General features: G+C 47.8%; 1 protein-coding gene across 1 annotated transcript; it reads left to right on the forward strand.

Moving 5' to 3' along the window:
* Nucleotides 1–1816: 1816 nt before the first annotated feature.
* Prok1 (prokineticin 1) lies at nt 1817–25301 on the forward strand. The gene is made up of 3 exons (XM_004853684.3): nt 1817–19388; nt 21774–21899; nt 23291–25301. The coding sequence occupies exons 1-3, from the start codon at nt 19317–19319 to the stop codon at nt 23408–23410; spliced, it is 318 nt and encodes a 105-aa protein (XP_004853741.2). The 5' UTR covers nt 1817–19316; the 3' UTR covers nt 23411–25301.
* The last annotated feature ends 623 nt before the right edge of the window (nt 25302–25924 follow it).

The raw sequence follows: 25924 nt of genomic DNA on the forward strand, positions 1-25924 counted from the left end.
TGGGTGACTCTCCTTCCCTCGCCCTTTATAGGGTGCGCAATTCACCCTATAAAATGGGTTTGACCCCCTTTGAAATCATGTTTGGAATTCCCCCTCCCATTATCCCCAACCTTCACTCAAATGTACTTGTTGAATTTGATGACCAAAAGTTGTTACTTTCTTTAAAAAGCCTCCAAAGTGTGCATGAAGATATCTGGCCTAAATTAGAAGCCTTATATCAAACTGAACCGCCTCCCGAGCCCCATCGCTATCGACCAGGAGACTGAGTCTTCGTCCGGAGACACCGACAAAAGGACCTTGAGCCCCGTTGAAAAGGACCCTATGGCACAGTCCTGACCACGCCCACCGCTCTCAAGGTCGACGGGATTGCCTCGTGGGTGCACTACACCCACGTTCGCCTTGCAGATCCTCACGCTGTCCTAGAGGACTTCGTTCCATCATGGCAGGTGTCCAAAGACCAAGACAATCCCCTCAAACTCAAGCTGCGTCGTCGACGGTCATGATTGTGGTAACTGTACTTTTGACACCGATTTTAGGAGGACAGAACCCACATGCTCCCCTAAATTTAACCTGGATGATCATCAATACCGCCACAGGTGACATTATTAACAGCTCGTCCAAAGTGAGCCCACCATTAACCTGGTGGCCTGCTCTAGAGTTTGATCTCTGTCGGCTAGCCACTGGCAGCTGGGATATCGGACACTGGAGCCTAGAGTCACGGGGAAGGCCTGAATGTGGGGAAACAAAAAAGGGGTGTACCCTCCCCCCGGTCGATTCACAAACACCGGGTTACAACCATGTAATTCGCAGGGCAATATTACGAGACACCCCCTTCTACAGGGAGGACTCTGCGTTGCCTTAGGTAAAAAATGTTGCTTCTATGTAGATCATTCAGGAGTGGTCAAAGAGTCCATGGCTAAAGTTAGGGAGGGCATCGCCAAACGTAAACGAAAAAGAAAACAATCTCAAACCTGGTTCGAATCTTGGTTTAATTCTTCCCCTTGGCTCACCACCCTAATTTCTACCCTGTTGGGCCCCTTGCTTATCGTGTTGCTACTATTAACCTTTGGACCTTGCATACTTAATAGACTAGTTTCGTTCATTAAAAAGCGAATTAACGCTGTTCAGTTAATGGTACTCAGGTCCCAATACCAGCCAATACCTATTGATTTGACAGAATTAACCCCCAGAGGCCCATGATTGGCCCTCTATAGCACCATGAGAAGGGGGGAATGTGGAGCCAGAGTGACTCCATTTTGGAGCTGTCTCCTTTGTTCTCTCAGAGTGACTCCATTTTGGGGCTGTCTCCTTTGTTCTCTCAAATTTGTGCCTATCCACTCAAAATTCCTAAGTTTATTACCCAGCCATCTGTGTCCTCAGGAAGGACATTCCGGACACACTACCTATAAGGTAAACAGTTAATGGCTAACTGCCCACAAAAGATAGATGTGACCATTAGTCAGTGGATCTGCTAACCATCAGCTTATGACAGTCGACCACTAACCTTTGCCCCCTTCTCCCTTGCAAAAATCTATACGTAACCCCCTTAACCCCCCCCCGAGCCTAACCAATCAAAACCCTACACTTCATATGTATTTAGTATTAACCAATCACCTGGCTACTAACAACCAAAGCTTGTTGTATTCTCAATAAAAACCCTGCTAGTTAGGGACTCAGGGCTCTCAATCTCGATCCGCTGCGTCGGTGACAATTGAGAGTCCCTGCTTAAGCTTGAATAAACGACCCTCGTGTGCTTACATCGGAAACGGTCTCCTGGTGGTCTTTGGGACATCGCGATCTGGGCACAACAGAAACTTGACTTGGGACCAGAAGGTTCTAGGTCTGATTTTTCTCAGAGCTGAAAAGAACTACTTTGAGAAGGTAAACATCAACTGAGGGAAAAAATGAAGAGTATTCCCTTGTTTGGGGGAACTCCTCTGAACCTACAGGATTCATGTTGGCTTGTGTGTATATGTAATTGGCCTCTGACTAGGATGGCCAGGGTGGGGTGACCTGTCTAGAAGAGACCACCCTAGATGGTGGTGTTCCTAGGCAGCCTTTTAAGGAGTCATTATTGGCCTATTTGCCAAAGAATTAAAAATAAAAGGCATATTTATTCTATGAATGACTAGGAATGGAGAAATAAGTGTCAATGAGTTATAACTCCATTCCCAACACTGGTAACCCATATCTCCCAAAGGAAGAATCTTGATTCTAACTGTGGGACCTGAATTAAGAGGTTGAATGCAGTGCTAGAATTAATTCCTGCGATCAGAAGAAAAACATAAACTTAGGCTTCTCACTAGACACTGAAACACCATTGACCCTGGGCCTGTGGTTGTTACCTCACTGATATTTTTCCCAGTGTAAGTGGATTATTTCTTTGTAGAGTCTATTGGTAATGAATACAGTAAATCCTTGGATTGTAAGTAACTTGTTCTACACATATTCTGCAAGACGAGCATACATTTCGTATAAATTTGAACTTGATAAATGAGCGATGTCTTACAATATGAGTAATATATGATGGAACATTACAAGATCACACTGAGCCAGTGGTTGGTTCATTCTCTCTCTTATCTCTTTCTCTCCCCCCGTGTATGCGTGTGTGGGATTGTGGGTGATTGTTTTCCAACAGCAAGAGGTTATAGAGGAGATCTCATCTGCAGAGAAGGAGGAGAAAAAGGCAGAGGAATCCTTCACTTCAGTTCATATTAGGAAATGTGTAAAATGTGGGAAACAATGCAAAATTTTATAGAAAACCACCACCCAAATAAGGGTGTAGCAGTGTGAGAAATGAATCTACTTAATGACAATGTGGGCATTTCCATGAAGTCCAAAAAGGGAGGCAAAAGCAAGTGTCATTTGAATAGGCTCCTTGTTAAATTTCCACAAATGGAAAGAGAGTCCACTGAGCCAATAGATAGCAGTGATTTCACTAGTGATAGTGAAAGTCATTCTATATAATAACCCTCCTCTCTCGTCTCCCTCACACCAGCCATGAAGGTTTTCAAAGGTAAGTGGAGGTTAATTTATTTTTCTTTATTATTTTGTATTATATTAAAGTATTATAATTATTTTTCTATGAATATTTTTGAGTTGTAGAACAAATCATCTGAGTTTCCATTATATCTTCTGGGGAAATTCACTTTGATATACAAGTGCTTTGGATTACAACCATGTACAAGGTTTTACTGTATGTGGCATGTATGTAACATTTGCCAGTGTGGGACTCATAGCACCTTTCCCACTGAGCCTAGAGATGGCTTTTGACTCAGTTTCAACTATTCTTCTCTAGGCAGCCATATGAATCAGTCAGCATTAGACTAGGGAATGAAACCCTTTGCCATTCCTGAATTAGTTCCTAATCTTAGACAGGAATCGTACAGTAAATTCTCACTGGATAGAGAATAGTTAGAAGCCCTCAGATTTGAAGAAACAAAGGCAGGAATGGAAGCAGGGGAATTTGGTTTGAAGAAAGCCAAGAGCTCTTCTGTTCTTGCCATTGAGACAGGAGTTATGATTCTATTAGACAGTAAGCACAGCAACCGCAAAATAGAGTTGAGAAGTCCGAGATGGAGTCTGCTGAGTCACTGCCTCCTAGGATCTTACAAAAACACCTGCCAGATGTCCGAGGCTAGCAGGGACCTCCCCAGAGCATGATCAGGTAGGCAGTTGGCCCAAGGGCACATGGGCCCTGTGTAGGCACTTCGTGAACACTGTGTAGATTAGTACTGAAAAGTACATAATCTCCTATAAGGTAGAGTTCATATTGCTTGCACAATGGCCCAAGCTCCTTTGTAAAACCTTTTAAAATCCCTAGACAAAGCCTCCATTGGTATGCTGTTTAGGACCCCTCCGACTGGTGGGAGTTCTACTTCTTTGCCTTTATAGCTTTTACTTCCTTGTCTTTATATCTTTTAAATAAATCTGCTTGCACTTTACCTCTTCCATCTGTGGTTTCATTGTTCGTCACTGTGGGACATGACCTTGGAGTTCCCATATCACTGTTTTCTTTCTTTCTTTTTATTTCTTCGCTTCTTTTCTTTTTGTGTTGTGACTGGGAATTGAACCCAGGGCCTCATGCTCTCTGAGCACATGTCTACCACTCTGAGCCAAGCTTCCATTTCTGGCTTACAGACAAGAAGTGCCTCTGCAGGCTTTTCCCCAGCAGTCTCCTCTCCTGCTCACTCCTAGTCCAGCCTTGTGACTCTTCTCTCCTCTAGGCAAGGCAGTTTGACGCAGTGCTGGGGTACCTCAGGCAGGAGAGGGGCAAAGTCCTATGCCTCTCTCCATGTAGGTGGTTCATGCCCTCGGATCACGCAGTGAACACAGGCTCAGGCCTCACTGATCTCACCCATCAGGAGGAGGAGTTCGGTCACTAAATCTTACGTGGGAAACAAAAGAGGGAAGTAACAAATGTTCCTATGCTCAAGAAGGTCTTTAAATTGCCACTGAGAGAATTGTGTTTAATTTAATTGCTTTTATTTATTTTAATAAACTATTTCAAGTGCATAAAAGAGCATATAAGTTTGGATTAGAGAATGATATAAAACAATAACCCATGTACCCTCTGTGCAGTTTAAGAAATTGGAGGATTATTCTTTAATGAGAAGAAGAGACTCATATATTTCCTGAACTGGGTCAGGGGCTCTGCGGGCTCTCCAGGAACATGTGGCTGACTTACTGTGGTGGAAAATTGGCCAGCACTGATTTATCACCAAGCATAAAGCTTCAACACTCAGCATTCCCCTAGCAGCTTCCATTTATTACTGTGTTCAATCAATGCTGGGTGGAGGTAATATCCTTTTCAGGGTAAGGCCCTGGTTCCAAGTCTGGAGGGGCTGGGTGGGCCAGCTGTTGTCTCTCTGATACTCTATCCGTGTCATGTTCAGACTATCCTGGGTTTTTCCCCCAAGTGCTTACAAGGCCCAGCCTGTGTGAGGGATTATGGAATCCAGTGGGTCTGTGAGTGTTTTTCAGCATGTGGCAAATGACCATTTGCTTCCTCGTGGCAATTGTCAGACCATGATCCCCAGTAAGAGCACAGAAAGCTGTGATGGGCTTTGGCACATACCTTAGATTTTCCAGGTGGGCAGCTCCTCATAGGAGAAGGCCAGCCTGCTGTGTGTGTATGGTAAGTTAGGGGCTGGCTTACATGTCACAGGTTTAGCATGCAGAGTGACTCATACCTTCAGCAGAGACCTAGGCAGTGACTTTGCTTGGTTGCCTGAGACTTTGTTCCTACTGGTGAGTATAAAAGCTGCACTTGAAGAGGCTTTGTCACAATAATTATTATTAGAATGACCAACCAGGTGTTGCATACTGACTATCCCTTAGCAGTAGACCACCTGAAAAGCCCACCTCACTATGCTCTTCTCTTCCTCAGAACCCTTCAGGGGTTCCCATATCCTAGAGCAGGGATGGTGAACCTATGGCATGCATGCTGGAAGGCACGTGCAGAGCCCTGTCAACATGTGGGCCAAGTTGCCCTAGCATTGCCCTAGCAGCTGAACATTGGATAACAGCACACAGAGGGGCCATGTGCCTGCTCAGAAAGGAGTAGTCACCAGGTGATGATGTCATCAGCTGTGACACATTAGCCATGACTTGTCTGAGATTTTGCATGGCTGGTCAGTGCCCAGGTTTAATTGCAGTGTTGGCACTCTGTGATAAATAAGTTGTGTTGGGTTGTAGTTTGGGCAGTTGGTCTCTAAATGTTTTGCCATCACTGGCCTAGAAATTAAGAGTCCAAGGCCAGGCACTTGGACATCCATGAGCACCTAGAGGACCTGCTTATATCTGCAGTCTTCTTTCTGCTTCAGCCATTAGATATTTGTCCTAACCATTGAACTGGACGATCCCTGCACATTCCCTTTAACTACCCACTTCCTCAGTCTTTGCTTATTCTCAGGATGCCTTTCAACTTTCCTCATCTCCCAACTTGCCCAAATCCACCACGCACTCGTAACGGTCAGTGCTCAGAGCAGCCCGTGGATAGCTCAGTCACAAAGAGACTGTCATGCTGTATTTAGCTGGCCACACCTGAGTTCAGATTGAGATTTACTCTACTCTATAAAATCTTATGAGAGAACTGGCTAGTGAGTCCCAGAGGATGAAGCCACTAGCTGCATACTCTGCTGTCTCTTTCCCAGTCCCTTCAGTAGCTCTCCGTCCTTATCCTTCCCCAGTTCCTCTTAAGCCCTCTTCCCTACTGCACATTCTCCAGGAAATTGTAAGCATACCTATGGATCTACTTCCACCAATGAGTCCTGAGTATTCAGCCCAGCCTCCCTCTGAGGACTAGCGATGTCCAATTGCTTGCTCCAGGTCCCACAGTTAGGAGCAACAGAGATGGGCTGTCTCCATCTGCTCTTTGCCTCATGAGTCTCTTTGCTTCTCAGGCCCACCCTCCTCCTTCCTGGTCTTGCTTTGTGTCCCAGGGGGCTGGGTTAGCTTCTGGTTGTGTTTGGTTGGTGGGGAGCCCTCACAAGATGAGAGGAATGGGGGAACGCGAAACTGGGCTTTTCCTCTTCTGGTATGCTCCCTGTAAGGTCCCCTGGGTTGGTGGCCCTTTGGCTGAAAGATTACATGTCCTCTTAAGGCAGTTTCTCTGCAAGATTCTTCTCTTCTCTCCCTTGTGTTCTGGCTAGCTGATAATAGAATCTACCAGGTCTTTACTAGATCCAAGTTCCTGCATTAACCTTTGGATTTAGTCTGTACCAACTCACACCTTTGTGAAAGCTCTTCCATTAATCATCCTCATTTTCCTGCTAAGACAATTAGTGACCTATTTTCCTTCTCCTGTGTGCTTGAATCAGCAAATAGAAATAATGTCTGCATAGCTGTCTTGGCCCAAACTTTAATCATCTTCTATTCTTTCTCTCTCACCTCCTGTGGCATCCAAATGCTGCTAACACCCATCAATTTGGCCCCGCTCTGCTGCCTTTGGGCTCTCCTCACTTTCACCCTGTATGTTGAAACAACTACCAGCTGGCTTGGCATCACCTTGTTTACATTATTGCAACCAAGTAAGAAAAATGGTAGCTTGGAGTACTTGGGGCGGATAGGAAGAATCATTTCTCTTCACCTAGCAGTTTGATCACTACCAAGATGATCGCCTCCCCTGGTCACCAGGGGCCCTTGCCAAAGGTCTCTACATGTAACAAGAACATTCTTTCAAATGATTTTTCATTATACACAGGATGCAGCTTAAACTGATCAGCATGGTGAGCAAGGCTCCGCCCTCACTCCTAGTGTTCTTGTTTCCAGTCTGCACTCTTACTGTTCTCCCGGTACCCTGAATTCTGCCTATTCTTCTGCCATTATCAACATTGGTGATTCAGGCTGGGACAGCTTCTCTCTATGTTGCCAAGGTCACTTCACCCATCTTTCAGTTCAAGTAGGCTTCCCCATAAAGCCTTTTCTTTTGATCACCATGGGAGCTGGCGCCTGTGTAATGCATGGCCTGTATTTACTGACTGGAACTGTATGCAGGCCCAGCCCCCTCCCTAACTTGCTGTACAGCACAGCAAGAATTGAATCAAGAGCAGATTTCAAAGCTGATGTTGTTGCTACTAACCTGAACCTGCTCCTCATAAGAACACCTGTTTCATAGGGTCATTGGGAGGATTACATACAACAATGCCTGGACAGTGGCTGGCATACAGCAGGTGCCCAGGAAATGTTGAATGAATGAATGAGTAGGCTGGGATCTTGCCTCTCACCTCCTACCTCCCATGTATCTCCTGGTCCTTCTGGGCTGCCCCCTAACCCGGAGCAAGTTTCTGGGGTTACTTATCCTTAAGGATCCAGTTGAGGTGCTGCTTTATCTGCAAAGGCTGGAGAGTGGGCCAGCTGTCAGGAAGCACAGTTTGTCAGGTCAGAAAATGAAAATGTTATTAACGGGAGCACCTCTGGTGAGTGTGTGAGGCTGGCTTCCCTGCTGAGGAGGCACCATCCATCAGGTACAGGAAGCTGGTTCTTGTCTCTGCAGCAGTTTTTCCCAGCTGCTGGCCATATTCAGCCACATTGCCACACTCATGGGCAGAAATCTCATACAGATCCTTCTCGGACCAGAAAAAGACCTTTTCTGGGTCTTAAACAGGGCACCTAAACTCCATGACTACCTGATTAGCATTAAGAAATCTCAACAACTGTAAAAAAATCCATTTATTTCCCGTATGCCTGGCAACATTTCCTTTAACAAAGGCTCCACTGTTCTACAGGGTCCTGCTGGACTGTGGTAGGATTTCACTCTTAGGGGAATCCCTATAGGTCAGTCTGTCAAGGCAGAAGGAAGGACAGAGGTCCAGTCATATGGAGGCATCTGGCATCATGGGGTTCCTCCCCCAGCCTACTGAGATATAGCCGATAAAGAGGACAACTCATCTGAACCCCGTCTCCTCTCTCAGCACCCAAATACCAGGGACAGAGGAAGCTACTTCCTGAGCCTGTCCGTCTTGTTGCTCCCACACCAGAGAGCCACCCACTTATGGATCCATGCTGTCTTGCTTTAGCATCTGCCAGGCTGGCTGGGCCCAGCTGGGTGAAGTGAGAGGAGACAGGGCCTTCATACTTCTTCCTTAGATTCCTCACAGAATCAGCTTCTGAGTGAAACCCTGCCTCAGTTGGTTGGGACCTAGGCGCCCTTGTCCCTGGGTGCCTCCTCCTGGCCCTAGCCAGGGGCCTACAAGGTGCCCTTGGAACCAACCTGTTCAAGGCCTCTGGTGAACTTGTCATTTTTCTTAATCAGTTTTGACCTCTCTGCCTCTTTATGGGCCTGTCATGATCTCACTGGGAGTAATTGCCCAATAGAGTGCTAGTACTCAGCCTAGGGCAGAGAGTGGGGGGTCTGGGGAGTGGGAGAAAGCTGCACTCTCCTTCCTTCTTGTGCCTGGCAGCTTTGATGAGGGTGCTTTTCCTTCCAGGCCACAGGGGAGGGTCAACTTGGGTCTCCAGATTTCCCATTTGGATGAAGAGTTTCTAATCTAACAGTCACTCATCTGATAAATGTGAGTTTCCTACTGAGTCTGCCTTCCGTTTTTTTTTTTTTTTTTTGGAGACAGGGTGTTGAACTCCTATGTAGTCCAGGCTGACCTTGAACTTGCAGTGAGTGATCCTCTTGCCTCAGCCTCCAAAGTGCTGGGATCACAGCCCTATACCACCATGCCTGGCTGCTTTTAGCCTATGTGTGTGAGGAAGAGAACTGGACTCAAGACTAAAACACCTTAATGGCTGCTGGTTTTCAAGGCTTGGCACCCCAGAATGGGGGAGGGGGACACAAACGAGCAGATGAAGAGTGGAGACAGTGTGGTCTTTCCCCAGAAGCCTGTAGTTGGTTGAGGTAGAACCAAGGTTCTGTCTGTGGGCAGGTGACTGGCCCTGCTGGATACTGCATTGATAGGTGTGCTTTGGCTACAAGAAATAAAAAGCCTGACTGTCACTGGCTTAATATGTGGTCAAATCAAAGATCTAGTTTTTTTCATCTTTCTGCTCTGTCAGCCTCAGGTTTGATGGTCCCTATGACTGGCTACCCAGGTGGTCCTGACCCTGTAACCCCCACCCCCAGTGGTACCGGGACAAATTGGGGCTCCGTGCTTCCTTGGTTTACCCAACTGTAAAAAGAAACCACTTCCCAATCATATACTGCAAAAAGAGACTACTGTCCCAAGTATGAACTTTTCAGCCTTCCCTTCAGACTGTAGAGCAAAGCTAGCTCACATGAGCACCTTGGCCTAATAGCAGTTGCCAGGTGAGAGACATGGTGGGGACTTCAGCACTGTAGCTGAGAATATGGTGTCAGCTTCCTGTGGGTCTCATTTTCTGAGCTCCCTGGGGAATTGTACTATAGGGAGGAAGGGTGTGGGGAATGGTCCCCTGCAGCAGTGTTTTTCAAATGATAGATTGAGATTCATTAGAGGCCATAAAACCAATTTAAATTGTGACTCAATGGTCCAAATTGAGTCCACCACCGGTTTTTGTAAATAAGATGTTATTGGAACAGAATCACCTCCATTTGTTTCCTACTGTCTCTGTGATACTTTCTGGCTAGTGGGAGACTTGGTTAGCTATGGTGGAGATGCTAGGGGTTCAAAGCTTGCAATGTTTATTATCTGGCCCTTTGCAGTAAAAAGTTTGTTGGTCTCTAGTTTAGAGGGTTACAATCAGCATTAAAAGATGAAACAGAGCTGGGTGTGAAGGTGTATGCTTGTAATCCCAGCACTCTGGGAGGCTGAGGTAGAAGGATCATACGTTCAAGCTCAGCCTTTGCAATGTAGCAACTTAGAGAGCTTGTCTTAAAAAAAAAAAAAAAATTAAAGGCTAAGGATGTAGCTCAGTGTAAAAGTCCTAGGTTCAATTCTTAGTACTGGAAAAAAAAAAAAAAGAAAGAAAGACATTAGACTGCAATAGGAAATATCAGACTGCATTGCCTTGGAGTTTTATATAAACATATATTCATACTTGTGGGTGCTGATTATCATTTATTGATCTCAATGGATCATGGTCTAAACAGTTGTATGACTCCACTAGAGCATGATTCACTTTTGCCAAGGAAATAACTTTTTTTGTTTGTTTATTTTGAGGCAGGGTCTTCCTATGTAGTTCAAGCTAGCCTAGAGCAAACACTAATCCTTCTGCTTTAGCCTCAGTGCTGGGACCACAGGTGTGCACTGCCACGCCCGGCTCAGAAATGGTTCTTACAGAGGCCTGTTTGTGATTGTGCTGTCCCTTGGGTTGGATGGAACCTACGCACCTAAGAGAGGGCTTGAAATCATTGTTTTGGTTGTGAGCTGACTGGGAATACTGGGGGAATAATGGCGGAGACCTGGGAGGAACCTGGCCAGGAGAAAGAAAGCTGCAAAGCCTGATTGGACTCAGGAAGCTCTCTTGGAGGGCAGAGGCTGGCTGATGAAGCCAGAGTCCTGCACCCTGCTTTAGGCAGCCCCCGGTTGGGCTGAGCGTCTCCGGGCCTCAGGTGAAGCTAAGAAGAGTGCAGACTTCTAAGCCTGTTCCCTGGGTGGTGTGGATGGAAAACCAAGGGCCATGGGAGACCACACACAGAGTCCAGGGGCAGGCTGTGGCTCAGACCCTCGGAGCCTTTCCACCTGCCTCTTCCTGACCCCTACTTTCCTTGGTTTAAGCTCCAGCTATGCCTAGAAAGAAACTGCATGGAAACCGCCCAGGAGCAGTGATTCCTGGATTCTCTTTTCCCAGCCAGGACCAAAAGGAAGAAGTCTCTTCCCACTGCATCAGGGAAGGGAGTCTTTCTCTCCGCAGTTTTCCTTGTTTCAGAGTCTCTGACTTTTAGCAATTACCCTCCTTGCACACCAACACTAGGCATCTTCCTGCTAGGCTGGAAGTCATTAGAGTGCAAGGAGGTTGACTCTTCTGTTATTAGTGAGGTAATTCTGAGCTGTTTATGGCTGCTGCCACTTCAAAGACACTACTGGGTCTACAGAGAGAATGGCTTTGACATTTATAGGGCAACCAAAGATCTAATGAACCAGTTTTCTAGTGCCTGGAGGATCCTCTTACAAGAAGATCCATCCCACACAGAAATGTCTGGAAATTTATGGGACATATCCAGCCAAGGGTGTATACTAACCCTATGCTTCATTTTCATGACACCTCATGACCAGATAGGCAAAGGGCTCTGAGTGTGCTTTAGAGAGGAGGCCTCGGTCACGTGGTCTCAACTGAGAGCTGCACTTTAGCAGGAGTGGGATGGGGGATTCAGTTCTTTCTTTGGAAACTACTGACAGAGTCTGCAGGGAACATTCGATCCACTCACCCAGTGGCCAATATGTCAGAGCACAAGTCCTGTGAGAAAGTGAACTCACACTTGGAAAGTGAACCCCACTGTGGAAAATAGCTGGAGATGGAGCTCCTCCGAAGAGCAAGGTGGGGAGCTTCCAGATGAACTTCACTCGCCACTGGAGGTACCCCTTCCTCTGGGGACCACCCAGAGGCACAGGGTCTGTAAGACTCTTATTGTGCAGAGAAGGAAAATTAGATCCCAGAACACTGAGGGTCTGCTTGGGTTTTCCAGAAAGCTGATCCAGAGGCAAAGGCGTGGGAACTGGTGGGTTAGTTGAAAGTAGTTTGAGAAAATAGAAGGAAGGAATGGGGAGGAGGAGGCAAGGAACCAAGGACTGGCAATAAAGAATGTGCTCTCTAGGGCAAGACTGGATTCTTCTGGGTCGTCTGGAGGAGAGGTCCAGGGCCTTCCTACCCCCGGTCTCTTGGGGATTAACTTCTGCACTTACAGGCTGTGGTTGTGGGTGGGCTGAGCCCCTGCAGGGCAGAAGGGCTCTGGGACACTACATGGGAAGAAGCGGCCTTTGGGCAAACCTTTTCAGCACAAGGTGAATCTGAGCTCACATGAGCTTTCCATCTCAGGGGCTGCTGAAATCCAGATGAGTCCAGGATGGAGCTGTTTGGGGCACCAGTAGATTTAAACTTAAACTGAAGGTCCGGACAGCCAGTGAGTTCTACCCACAGCTGTAACACAGGAGTTAGAAACTTATGAATGCAGATGCACACAATTTTGCACTGGCATAAAATCACACACACAAATGCATGCACTCATTTGAATCTTAGCATATGAAAGGATTGTGGAAATAAGTGAAAATAAAATGAGAAAACAGAGGCTGTTTCTGTGTTTGCTGTAGCAGGGGAGCCAGCCACTGGAAGTTTCTACAGTAGGAAACAAGAGGCTTCAGTGTGCCCAGATTGGAGGCTGTTGGCCCAGGGAAGCCGTAGGCCTCATGGTTAGAAGTGGGACATCCTGCCTGATTGGCTGGGGTGCACAGTTTCCTCTGGTTGGTTCTAAATTGGATTGCTGTGAGGGGTAGCAGTCTGATTTCTACGAGTCTTACAAGAGGTGGTTTCCTGGGCTGTTTGTTGTGGGTAAGAGATTGGTTTCCTGGTGGTTGCTGCAGATTGTATGCCAGTGGTCTGTTTTAATATAGGGTCTGACCATTACTCATTTGTATATTCAGTCTCTCAGCATTTTAAAGGTTAAAGAACAGGAATGCCCCTCCCCGGCAGATGGCCAACTGTAAGGCCTATTCTTTTTTTTTTTTGTTATTGGGGCTTGAACCAGAGCCTTTGCACTGCGGTACTCCCCCAGACATTTTTTTACTTTTTATTTTGAGGCAAGGTCTTGCTAAGTCAATGCTGGGCTCAAACTTGTGACCTTCCTGCCTCTGCTCCCAGAGCACTGGGATTGCAGAGATGTCCCACCATGTGTAAGGTCTCTTTTGGAATCTATTTAGCATCAAGAAATTCATTACCTCTATGGGAACCAGTTCTCTATCCATAGGGAGATTCTCATTTATACAGGCCCTGCGTCTTCCACATTGCAATGCTGCTTTTGCTTTGTGAAGCAACGTAGAGTAAGTTTTCCCTGGCCTCTCTCAGCAGCCCTTCTCACACAAAAGGCAGTGCGGGGTGGTGGCCAGTCTTTTTTATTGCTCCAGCTAGAGGATGAGGGTGCTTTTGGTGCCAGGAGTTATGTCTTATTTGAAGGAAAGCCGTCACATTTTATGAAACATGTTAGCTTGCCCTCTCCCCTTTGGTTCCCTTAAAAATTCAAGAAGTGAGACAGATACTGAAGACATGGGCTCAAAGGAGAAGGGAATCCTAGATGATTTGTACAGCAGAGCCAAGATTCAAAATCAGGCTTCTTGATGGGCACAGTGACACATGCCTGCAATCCCAGCTACTCAGGAGGCCGAGGTAGAAGGATCATAAGTTCAAGACCAGCCTGGGAAACTTAGAAAGACTATGTCTCAAAAAACAAACAAAAACAAAACCAATCTTCTTCATTCTGTGTCTCATTCTCTAGGTGGATGGAGTCTAGGCTTTGCCATAGACTAGCTGGGCGATCTGCCTTTCTGAGCAGTGAGGGGGTAGGGACAGATTAAGTTACCTTGGGACTAAGCCTTGGGGTACAACCACAAATGTACCTCGTTAGTTGGTGTCAGAGAGCTGTGGAAAGAAAATCTTTTCCCTCCTGTAGCCTCCTGCGGCAGCTGTCTTCCAGCCTCCCTTGCCTAGCCCAGGCAGGTCTCAATTGAGCAGTGAGTGGCTATCTTAACAATTCCTTTAACTTTAAGTACTTATCTATACCCCTTAGGGATTGTGATGGGGAAAATAAGCAAGTACCACAGGGCCCCCCGGGGTGGGGGAAATCATCCCAGCATTTCTTAGAACAGATTGAGAAACAAACAGACAAACAAACAAGCAAACAACAAGCACTCACCCACAAGTTGTAAATTTCTAGCATGTCTTCGAGAAGAAACCAAGATAAGTAAGAATTAATTATCCTGTTTGCTCTTGAGCATAGAAGCTGGGGGACCAGAAACCAGCAGCCAATTGTTTGTGGTTAGCTGGGTATACCCATTTCGGAACACTGGAGAAGCCAGCTCCTTTCCTGGGTGAGGGAAGGCAAAGTCTTTATTCAAGCTTTGTGCTTCATAGAGGTCTTCCCCATACTGTTTGTAAGGGAAACAGGCTTTTACTATGATGGTGGCTGGCCAGGATCTGGTTTCCTTGATCCTCACTGTAGCAGCACCCCTGATGGAAGAGTAAGGGAAGAGGAGGAGGGCAGATGACCTCTGAGGATCTGTGCTAATTTCCTATGGTTGGCATAGTAAATTGCCACAAACAGTGGTTTAAAGAACCAGAAAGTTACTTCCTCCCAGGTCTATAGGCTGAAAGTCTGAGGTCTGGGTGGCAGTAGGAACACAGTTCCCCCAACGTCTCTAGGGGTGAATCTTTCCTTGCCTGTTTCAGCTGGCTTTCTTTGGTTTGAGGCAGCATAACTCCAATCTGTGCCTCTGTCTCCACATAGCCTTCTCCTTTTATCTTCTTATAAGCACACTTGTCGTTGGATTTAGGATCCATACCAACTCTGGATGAGCTCATGTCAAGATCCTTAATTTAATTATATCAGAAAAGACCATTTTTTCAAAGATGATTATGTTCACAGGTTGGAATCTATTCTTTTTTAGGGTCACCATTCAATCTACTATAGTGTTTAAACACTTTGCAGAGTTATGTCCTATACTTCTCCTAATACAGTGATGAGAGCATTATTCTCATTTTCCAGAAGAGAAAACTAGGGTTTAGTGGAAAGAGATAACTTGTTTAAGTTCACACCATTGGTAAGTAGCTGGACTAGGTTGGAAACTTAGGGCTTCATCAGCAGACATGTGGGAAAGGTCCAGAATTTGGAAAGGTAAGGAGTATGCAAGATTGACCCAGTGAAGAGTATCTGAGACCAGTTTTGTCTTGTTAGAAAGATTTGTGTGGTCCATCCCAAGCTCCTAGGGCAGAGAAGGTGAGCTTCATGGGCGCCAGAAGCATCCTGCCCCCTCCCCCCCCCCCCCCCCCCGTGGAAATGAGAAGATACTTAAACAAGCCTCAAAACCAGACTTCTGGATCACCTACAGCAACCCCAAAGGGAAGCGAGATGGAACAATCTGATACTCAACCACCTGGACTCTCTGAACTAGCAACAAAAGAGGATCTAGAAAGATTTGTGTGTGTGTGTGTGTGTGACAGGTGATGAAGCTGAAAGGAGTGCTAGGTAGGCCAGGTCTTATTCTGGAGGGAGACACTAGCCAGGAAGGTGGACATACAGCCACGGTGAAGATGGAAAGAGAAGGAGAATCTAAATTCCAGATGAAGTCCAAGTGACGAATTAGGTGATTAACGAGTGGAGGGAAATTAGGAATCTAGGAAATTTCCAGGTTTGGTCACCGAGGGTGCTGTGAGGCCACCAGTTGTGTAGAGAGGATATAGTAGTGGTCAATCATGATTTGTAGCTGCTGGAGACTTTCCCTGTAAGCAGTCAAGAGTCTGCCCATGAGACCCCCCCACTGTCAGAGTCCATGTGAGCCTCTCTCAGGAGTGAAGGACATGAAGAAAGAGGTTCCAGGGGCTTGGCTATTGGCAGAAGGTCTGGCTCTGTACAGTGCTTTCCTCATTAGCCAATTCTGTGCTGGGTTCTGGGCATTGTTCTTGGATGCTGAGCTCCATCCTGTTTCTCAAGACACCCAGTGACTCAGTGAGCTCCATAATAGCTCCATTAAATTCCCTTTCTGCTTTAGCCAGACAGACTGAGTCCATTGTTTACAACTAAGAGCCCTGAACCAGATAAGTGGGTTTTGGGGTGAATGTGAAAAAGGGCTCCAGGGACAAGGGCATGGTGAATGTGAGGTGTCAGCGAGGCATCAGTGTGGTGACATCAGGCCCATGTGGGTCAGGAGCACAGATTTGAGACCACTGGTACTTAGGTGGCTGCGAGGGTCATTCAGGAAGAGTGTATTATTCCAGGGAATTGGGTTAAGGAGTGGACAGAAGCAGAGGAGATTTTGCAGGGAACAGAAAAAATGGGAGGACCCCGAGAAAATGATGAAATGAGAGGTAATGTGGTTTGAACCCATTTCCCTTTGCCCTGAGAATACCTGCCAGTGGGATTTGCAGTTGCAGCACACCCACAGATAACTCACTAACTAATCTTAAACTTACCTCCAGCTGGGCATGTTGGTGCGTGCCTATAATCCCAGCCCTCTCGAGGCTGAGGCAGGAGGATTACAGGAAGTTTGAGGCCAGCCTGGCCTACATAGTGAGTTCAAGTCCAGACTGAACTACACATAACAAGACCCTGTCTCAAAAAAACAAAAACAAAGCAAAACAAAAAAAAACTTACCTTCAAATTTGTCATGAAATCTCTCTTTTGTTATTATTTCCTAATCCAACTGCTCACTGCAAAGCTTGCCTCTTGCACAATGACAAAGATGGCAAGAAGATCTGGAGGAAAACACGGATTTTTGTGCAGAATGTGATATTCCTCTTTGTGTTATTCTGTGCTCTGAGATTTATCATACCCCCCAAAATTATTAAATTCTGATCATCTATATATTTCTGTTACATTAGGATTAGATACATGTTCTGTTTTGAAATAACTCCAGAAATTGTTTAAATTTTATTTTCACATTGAAAACCAGTCAGATTTGCCTCAGCCTTAAAGAGTGTATTTATATAAAATTAAATAAATGTTGGCAGCAAGCTGCACTTTCTTTTTTCCTAAACGGGAAAGGAAAGAGTAGTTACCTGTGCTGAAAGCTGCAAAGGGGCAAGCAAGAAGAATATGGGAAATGGCGCTTTGCTTTTGGCATTCAGAAGGCCGGGGGTGACAGATGAAGCCGTTTCGCTGATATGATGGGAGCGGGAGAGAAAGTGGTGGACGTGAGGAGAGAAAGGGAGAAGAGCAAAAACAAGTGCACCCTGAGGAGGGCACTGGAGGAAAAGCTGTGAGCAAAGGAGAGAAGCCTCATGTGCTCACAGTCTCACGAGAGGAGCTGCAGTGGCCTGAGACCACGCTGTGGACTGAACGGGGTAAGCAGGGCATGCCCGTGGAGTCAGGCTCTTTATTCCCAGGTGATTGAAATTTTCTGGTGCTATTGTCATGCTGTCCCCACCTTGTGTCTGCTAGGCAAGAGCTCTCCCACTGAGCCATATCCCCAGACCTTTTTTATTTTTATTTTGAGACGGGGTCTTGCTAGGCTGCCCAGGCTGGCCTTGAACTTGTGATCCTCCTGCTTCACCCTCCTGAATAGCCGGGATTACATTTGCTCTCCACTGCCCTGGTGTCTTCTCTTTAATTACAGCTAGTTGTTGAATAAAAACGTCTTTCAATCACTGAAGCCCAGATAGACAGATGTAACTTGAGGGAAGACTCAACTTTGAAATCCACCGAGTTCTGAAGATGAAGTTATACAGGGGTCTAAATTGTACCTGGGTCAGGAACCTTGACTAGATCTACCTACACCCATATTAGGAGTTAATTTTTTCATTATCACTCAATCTGGGTGTAGCTCCCTGCTATGCTCTGAATGTTTGCATTCCCTCAAAACTCACATGTGGAAACTTAATCCCCGGTGTGAGAATACTAACAGGTGGGGCCTTTATGGAAGTGGTTTTGTCAGGAGGGCAGATCTCGCAGAGATTAAGAACCTTAATCTCTTTATAAAGGAGGCCAGAGGAAGTTCCTTTGACTCTTTCTGTCAGGTGAAGGCACAATGAGGCATCATCTATTAAGCAGAGTGGGCCTTCCTGTGACACTGAATCTGCCTGCAGCTTGATCTTGAACTTCCCAGCCTCCATGACTGTAAGCAATACATTTCCATTGTTTATAAATTACCTGGTCTAAGGCATTTTGCTATAGCAGCCTGAACAGACTGAAACATTTCCCTACTCTGATTTGGTCTGCCTCCCAGAGAATAGACTCTCCTTGTTTCAGTTTCCTGAAAGACAGGAGCTCTCTCCAGGCTCTCTTCTCTGGAGTAGAGAAGGCTGGGACCAGGGGCTTCCTCCCTCCCCAGCAAAAGGAGGTATGGCCAAGGTCACCATCCCGTCAGACTCACATCTGAGTCCTCATGCCTTTCTGCTCACAGAGAAGGCTGCTCTTATACTCACTCCATGCAAAGGGAGGCCAGCAGTGTGGCTCCTGGTACCTTTTACCCGCAGCCCAGCCCAAGCTTGCTTCTCTGTAGGATCCTGAGGACATGGGACCTGTGTGCCTGCTGATTGCTGCTATTCATCCTGAGTCTGTCAGAGAATAGATCCTTCTGTGTGGCACTCTTGTGAGCATCAACTCCCCAAGCCTGTACTTATTTTCTTACTGTCTAATGTCTCCTTATTAGAATCTTTGCCTTCTGTGGGACCAGGGACACCACCTGACCCATGTGTAGCTGAAAAGCTCCCTCTGTGCTGAGCCCATGGTAAATGCCTCCATAATCCTGTCAACCTGTGTTTGAGAGAATCAGTAATCCTCTAACTTGTGATGTTTGATGCAGGGAAGGATAAATGGAAGTGGTGCAGATCCTTTAATTCATTACCAAAACCCTCCCTCACCCTGAGCCTCATAGAAAGATGCTCGGAAGCAGACATGAGTACCGAGTAGGGGGCACACAGTTGTCTGAAGCGTGGTGTTCTTGGAAGAGTTAGAGCAACTGTCAAAGCCCTCGACATAACCATTTTTATTTTATTAGTTTTGATGGTGATTTGATGTTGTTAGGGATTCAGTTCTCATCTTTGCCTCTGAGATCATCTGAATAATGTTGGTGATGGGGAAGGGAAAGTAGAGATGAGGCATCCACAGGCACCGTGGATCAGACTATATAAATCTGGGAGGAGGAAGGGGGCAGGAGAGCCTGGCCTTCCCAGCGTGTCGGGCCCAAGGCTGAGGCACAAGTGAGAGACGTTGGAGACGACAGGACTTGCCTTCACCCCAAGTGACCATGAGAGGTGCCATGGAAGCCTCAATCGTGCTTCTCCTAGCAACTGTATCCAACTCTGCGGTGATCACAGGGGTAAGTCTGGCATTCTCTGTGCCTGCGTTTCCAGACCATGTCAGCATCTGCACAGGATGTGAGCCTGGGAACTGCTTGACAGCCATGAATGGAGGGGAGTGGGGAGGCCACCATCAAACAGCACCCCGCAGGAGGACTGGATGCGATCTCAGATTAGCTATACCTCATGCTGATAGGCAGGGTTGGCTTTTGTGAAGCTGTGAGTGAATCAAATCTCGTTTTAAAGGCAGCAAGAGAACGTGAAAATTTTAAAGTTTGGTCCTTTGCTAAAATGAAGATTGTGTAATAGGGAATTTCTTTATAAAGTGCGTTCGTGCCCCCTAATTTATCTTCTGTGTACAGTTTGGTTTTATAAGGTCCCCATGTCAGTTGGAACATAGCGTATTGGCTTCATTAAAGAGTGGGTTTACTAGCTGCTCTTTTGTCAGTTTCACCCTCCCTGCATCTGCTTTTCAGAAGGGTTTTAGGATCCCTTGTTCCCCACTGCACCCAGTTAGCTCCGAGCAGAAGGTGGGTGACATCAACGTTTGGCTGAGTGCACCCTAAGCAAGTAGAAAGGAGCCTCGCAGCAGAGGGTGAGCCCATGGGCACGGCCCTTTTCGGTGTTCAAACGCTGCAGGTTGTGGGGTCTCCTCAGATGTCTGAGTCCACCTTGAACCACTCTTGCCTGGGCACACAGTGGGTGAGGGTGGCAGGACCATTCTTACCAAAACCAAAGCAATGATTCTCTGAGGGCTTTCTGGATCAAAGTCACAAGAAAAAAGAAGGGGAATTAATTTTCATTTCAACCTCTTCCAACTTTTTACTTAGAGAAGGGAAATGTAGAGTAATGCCAATTCCTGGAACTGGAGTAGTTATAATGTTCAGAGAAAGGACAACTTCATTCTCCTTTTTTAGAGGACAAAGTCTGAGTTCAAAAGAAGAACAAATACTAAAGGAAAACCAATGCTTTGGAGACACAAAGCAGAAATAAAATTGTGAAGGCAGAATGACAGCTGGCGGGTGTAAAGCGCTGGAGGCTGGCCCCGTTGTGTGGCCTAGAGGTCTGGGTGGGGGTAAGAAGGAAGGGAGGGAGGGAGGAGAGAGGCCAGGGGTGCCCCGAAGTGAGGGAGGGAGCACATGGGAGACCTGGAAGCCCAGCTGTCTCACTGGGCTGGCTCCAGAGCCTGGGTCGGAGTGGCAGCAGGGTGAATATGTGAGAGAGAAAGCCAGAATCAGGGAAATGTACGAATGGCAAGATGAATAATTAAAATAGGCTGACGGGAAGTCAAGGGCTGAGCCAAGATCCTTTGGCCACCATCCTTTCTCCATGTCCGGCTGGTGTCCCACACATGACTCTCTGAAAGAGACCTGGCTCTACCCTCTCCTGACTCCCATGATCCCTGGATCGTGACTGTTCCCAAGTTCGGGTTGTATGGCCCCTTCTCCCAGAGCAGGACAGGAAGGCTGCGCTGCTGCAGGACGAAAGTGGAGTGAAATCTATTTCTCCACCCTCAGCTTTCAGGAGACTGGCTGGGGTGTGAGATGGGCCTTTGCCAGGCTAGAGACTGGCAGCCGGTGATGGCACCAGCACTTCCTCTGGGAGAAAAGGGCCTTGGTGCCGCCTCTCCCTCCCAGGGCCGAGAAGGTTGAAAGCTGCTAGTTGAAAGGTGCCATCTCACACAGGCACTAGAAGGTTCTCTGTGGCCTTCTGCTGGGGAACGATCCAGCTTCGGATTTCATATCAGTGAAGACAAAAAGCTTTGAAGTGGTCAGCTTGGGACCTTCTCCATCAGTCCCTGCTTGAAATCTGGAGCAGTTTAGAGTTCGGTTCTGCTCACCCTGGCTTTTATGTAAAGTGGGCTTGTGTGGCCTTCTTTACAAAGGCCTTGCAGCCTTTTCTGGGAGCCCAACCCAGCAGAGAGGTGCTAGGGAGAGACACCTCTTCACAGTCCTGAGGGGCAGGGCCAGCATGTGGAGGAGTCACCAGCCACAGGTGCTGGGGCAGGATGGAGAATCCTGGTCAGAGACAACTCAGCACTGACCACTAGGGGTCTGGGATCCCACACCTACTCCCAGGATTCTAATTAATCTAATCCCACCAGCATCCACTGTGCATCTGCCGGCGATAGAAAAGCTCTGCCTCCTAAGCCTCCAGACTTGTCAGACAAGGAGAACTGCCTCCCACCAGTGGCCCCAAAGGGCAGGCGGTTCCTCAGATCCAGGTCTGATGCCCTGTGAAGCCCTGAGGATCCTTCCTGTAGGGGAGCAGCAACAGTAGCCACAGCCCCACGTGTCCCGTTAGGCAGACCCAGGGACAATGCTCAGCTTCTTCCTGGATCCTGACAGGGTATCTGGTTTCTCTTGGTGGCACTAATGGGCTGTCCCCTTTCTCTGCCCCTGCAGGCCTGTGAGTGGGACGTCCAGTGTGGGGCTGGTACCTGCTGTGCCATCAGCCTGTGGCTGCGGGGGCTGCGGGTGTGCACGCCGCTGGGACGCCAAGGAGAGGAGTGTCACCCTAGCAGCCACAAGGTATCTCGCTGATACTGGGAGTGCATGTCTGTGCGTGACCAGGGACTGAGCTGACGGGGCAGTCCTGGGCCTGGCTCCAGCTGGGGCTTCTGAGAACAGGGCGGGAGGGCAACCTGCTCCTTCAGGACGGATCTCCCTGCCTGTAGGAGGGGAAGCAGGCAGCATGGAGGCACTGGGTCTGTCCTCTGCCGCCTCACCGGGCCCTACCTTACTTAATGCCCTGAGGATGACATTTGTGCAGTGTACACAGCCTGACATCAACCACCTACAGCCTTCTAGACAGGCTGGAGAGTCACTGATGTTATTTGATCCCCACAGCAGCTCTGGGCCCTAGTGATGAAACAGGTACAGCAAGGTCATGTGACTTGCTTGAGGCACACAGCCAGTGAGAGCTGGCACCGGAACTTCAGCATGGAGTTGTACCTCACTGCTGTTGGCACTGCCTCCTCTTCTGGGGCAGAATGGTGGTCCCAATCACACAGACTCTTAACCTTTCATTTGCTGTGTGGTGTTGGGACTTAGCTTAACTGCTTTGTGCCTCATGCATGCATTGAAGAGAGTGAACTAATTACCTCTAAAGTCCCTTATGAATCTGAGAAATTTAGTTTTTGAAAGAGGCTCAAGTGCCCTTCGCTGCCTAGGAACTTCCGTTTAAGAACATGAAGTAAGACCAGAAAATGGCCTCTCAACTTCTGGGACGTCAGTGGGGATGTGTATCTTGTAGGTAATAAAAACTAAGGTTGGGGCTGGGGATTTAGCTCAGTGGTTTCGCTGCCTGCTGCGCAAGCGCAAGGACCTGAGTTCGATCCCCGGTACCAAAAAAAAACCACCAAAAAACAAAACTAAGGCTGAGTGTTTCTTCCATGCCACTCTTTATACCAAGCTTTTTGAAAATGTATAATTTCATGTTGTAAGTGCTATCAATCCACTGTAAAGATAATAATGTTGAGGCACAGAGAGGTGAAATAAATGGCTACTTGATGTACAGCTGGGAAGTGTCAGACCTGGATTTGAACCTGGGCAGCTGATGCTGGGCCTATGCTCTTAGCTGCTCCTATTCAAACCCCTTAAAGATACTGCAGAGACTCAGCCCTCCTTTGGGATGGGAGTCAGAGGCAGGGCTGTCCCTTCACAGCTGCTCTGGGGCAGAGTCCAGCACATGACAGCTGGGTGTGCGGCCATGCTGCCTGGGTCCCAAGCTCAGTTTCTCTGCCCACCAGTGGTGTGATCTTGGCATGTTGCTCAGTTACTCTGTGCCTGGGTTTCCTGTCTATAATCACTGATTATGCTAGGTGGTGGGAGGTGGGGTGAGTCATTTGCCAGGGCTGAGGGACCACTGGCTCCTGAGGAGGCTACCTTCATGCGGGAAGCTCTCTCTCTTCTTTTCCCAGGTCCCCTCCTTCCGGAAGCGCCAGCACCACACCTGTCCCTGCTCGCCCAACCTGCTGTGCTCCCGGTTCCTGGACGGCAGGTACCGCTGCTCCATGGACTTGAAGAACATCAACTTTTAAGAGCGTCTCTGGCCTCAGGACACCTACTGGCCTGTCCCTGAACACAGCTGCTTCTGCACTATGCGACCAGCTTTCTATAATCACCCCATCCTACAGTGCCCATCCGGTCCCTCCTGCCCTGCTCACACATGTGCACCAGGCCGGCATACCTCCCTCTGTGGCAGGGCCCACCAGGCTGCCCGAGGATGGACAGCCTGGTTCTCTTGACTGCTCAGGCTGCCTGAGAAGTAGTGAGTGAGGAAAGGACACTGCCCTCCTCCCTGGGCCCTGTCCCTGACCTGCATGTGCCCTGTCCCCCGAACCAGACATTCCTGAGTACAGGTCTTTGGGTACATTTCTGAGTCACATGGGGCCTAGGAAGACAAACTGAGAGTTTCCTATCTTCCTTTGATTGATCATTCTGCGTATGTTTAGATCTCAGACCCAAGGCCACCTATTCCCATAGGGCAGAGGGCTGTCACTGTGAGGTGGGTGTGGGGAGGCAGCCTCCTTGACAGCTGCAGTGCCAGCCAGCTTGTGGCCTGTGACCATCAATCTGTCCACTAGATCAGGATTGCAGTGCCTCTAAAGCACCGCCTCGTGTCCTTTACTGAGTTACCAGCGAAGCCCCGAATTCTCAGTGGCTTCCCACAAATATTGACTGCATAAAATAAGGAATATATATACACAATTCAAATAGGTTCTTGAGATGTCAAAAAAATACAAATGGTGGAGTTCAGTCTAATCTGCTATTGACCTGTTAGAAGACAGTTAGGGAGTTACCTAAAACAGCCCCCTGAGAACAGACCTTGAGGAGGGCCATCCCCAGTCTGACTAGGGACAGAGGGGGAGAAGCAGGAAGAAAGGGAAGGAGAAGGAGAGGTGCACCCATGCACTTCAGCTTTGGAATGAAAGGAGGACAGAGCCCAGGTGTGTAGGCATGGTGTTCCTGCCTCTGCTTCAGCCAGGGCCATGCTTGTGTGGGGTCCGGCTGTGTCCAGGCAGGGAAAGGATGAGGCTGATGTTCCTTCTCCCAGGTAGGGCAATATTTTTGGAGTACATGGATTTCAGGGTCTCTTTGAATGAGTTTTGAGGGGCAGCTCAAAGACCGGTAAGAGTTTGAAAGGTTGGAGTCAGGAAGGGGGCCGTGAGCTCGTGAGGAGTGGGGAGTTTGACTGGGAGGGAGACGGCTTAGCTGACTGTGGTGGTGAATCTTGGTTTGCAACTTGACTGAGGCACCTAGGAGATTAGTAAGGCATACTTCTTGGTGTGTCTGGTGGGTCAGGGAGACATGAACTTGGAGACTGTCCAGTCCAGCTCCTTCCTCTCTGGCTCTTTCCCTGCCCTTTGCTTCCTGACAGCAGCTGTTCTCTGCCATGCCCTTCTGCCATTGATGTTTCTGCCTTGCAGCCAGCCTACCATAGACTGAAACATCTGAAACTGTGAGACAAAATAAACCTTTCTTCCTTGAAACTGTGGGTGTCAAATATTTTGTCCCAGCAATGGAAAGGTGCGGTTGCGACTCTGATTTCTGAAATTTGGTCTTTTTTTTTGCCTTTGTCATATACTTAATCCTAGCAGGCTGCTGATAGCCTGGGGTAAGGTGGGCCATGTCAGAGACAGAGCCAGCAAGGCCCTGAGCCTGCGTCTGAGCCCAGGCCTGGGAGCTTCCCCTACACGTAGGTCATTGGTCCTAGGGACTCTTCCACACCTCAGTTTTTATGCTATACAAATGTACAATACAAATGGACAGTGTATCAGGTTCCATTCGATTTCTCAGGAGCCTCAGAAGGATTGGAGTTTCTAAGCCCAGGGCTGCTGCTCTCCCCGACAGCTTATTCTGCAGCTCTGCTCCATCCCTTCTGACCCTCCCTTGCCAGGTAGTCTTACTCCAGGATCCACCCAGGCCAGCCAGGACTCACTCAGCCATCTTTCTTGCCATGGTCTCCTTTGGTAGACATTGTCCCCTGTCCCCTGACTTGTGCAGACTTTCCCTTCCTGCAGCCCACACATTACTTTCCCTCTTCTTGTCAGGCTCACGATCCAGTTGTAAAGTTTCTTTTCAAGTCAAGACTCCAATTTTACCACCCCTGCCCTCTAGATCTCTAGGGACTGCCGATTGCTACCAGGCCATGATTTTTGCCCTTCCCAAATCGCTCTTCTCTCAGGAGCACAGCCATCCTGAGTGAGCAGTGGGCAGTGCCCCAAGGTTGGAGAGAGCAGACACTAGGATGCCCCTGGTTGTTCCTGAAACCACTCCCTGCCCCTCAATACTGCCCTTGCCGTCCTGGCCTACGAACAGGCCAACAGCAGACACGTCAGTGGCAGAACTGTATTTCACCTAATTGAACCTACTCTGGTTTTTTATAATAGAATTTTGAGAAAGGTATAACTGATCTGTACCCCAGTTCCCTGATGCTGGTTTTGAAGGCAGGAGGGTAGACAGAGGGGTTGATGGGGAGGCTAAGAAAAATATATGTGTGAGTATTCTTCCATATTTAGGAATACATTCTTCATACATCTAGGCATGTAAAG

This window comes from Heterocephalus glaber, unplaced genomic scaffold, assembly GCF_053883595.1.
Source record: "Heterocephalus glaber isolate CG9 unplaced genomic scaffold, H.glaber_assembly_v1.0 deba00001442, whole genome shotgun sequence".
In the NCBI taxonomy this organism is placed as follows: Eukaryota; Metazoa; Chordata; class Mammalia; order Rodentia; family Bathyergidae; genus Heterocephalus; species Heterocephalus glaber.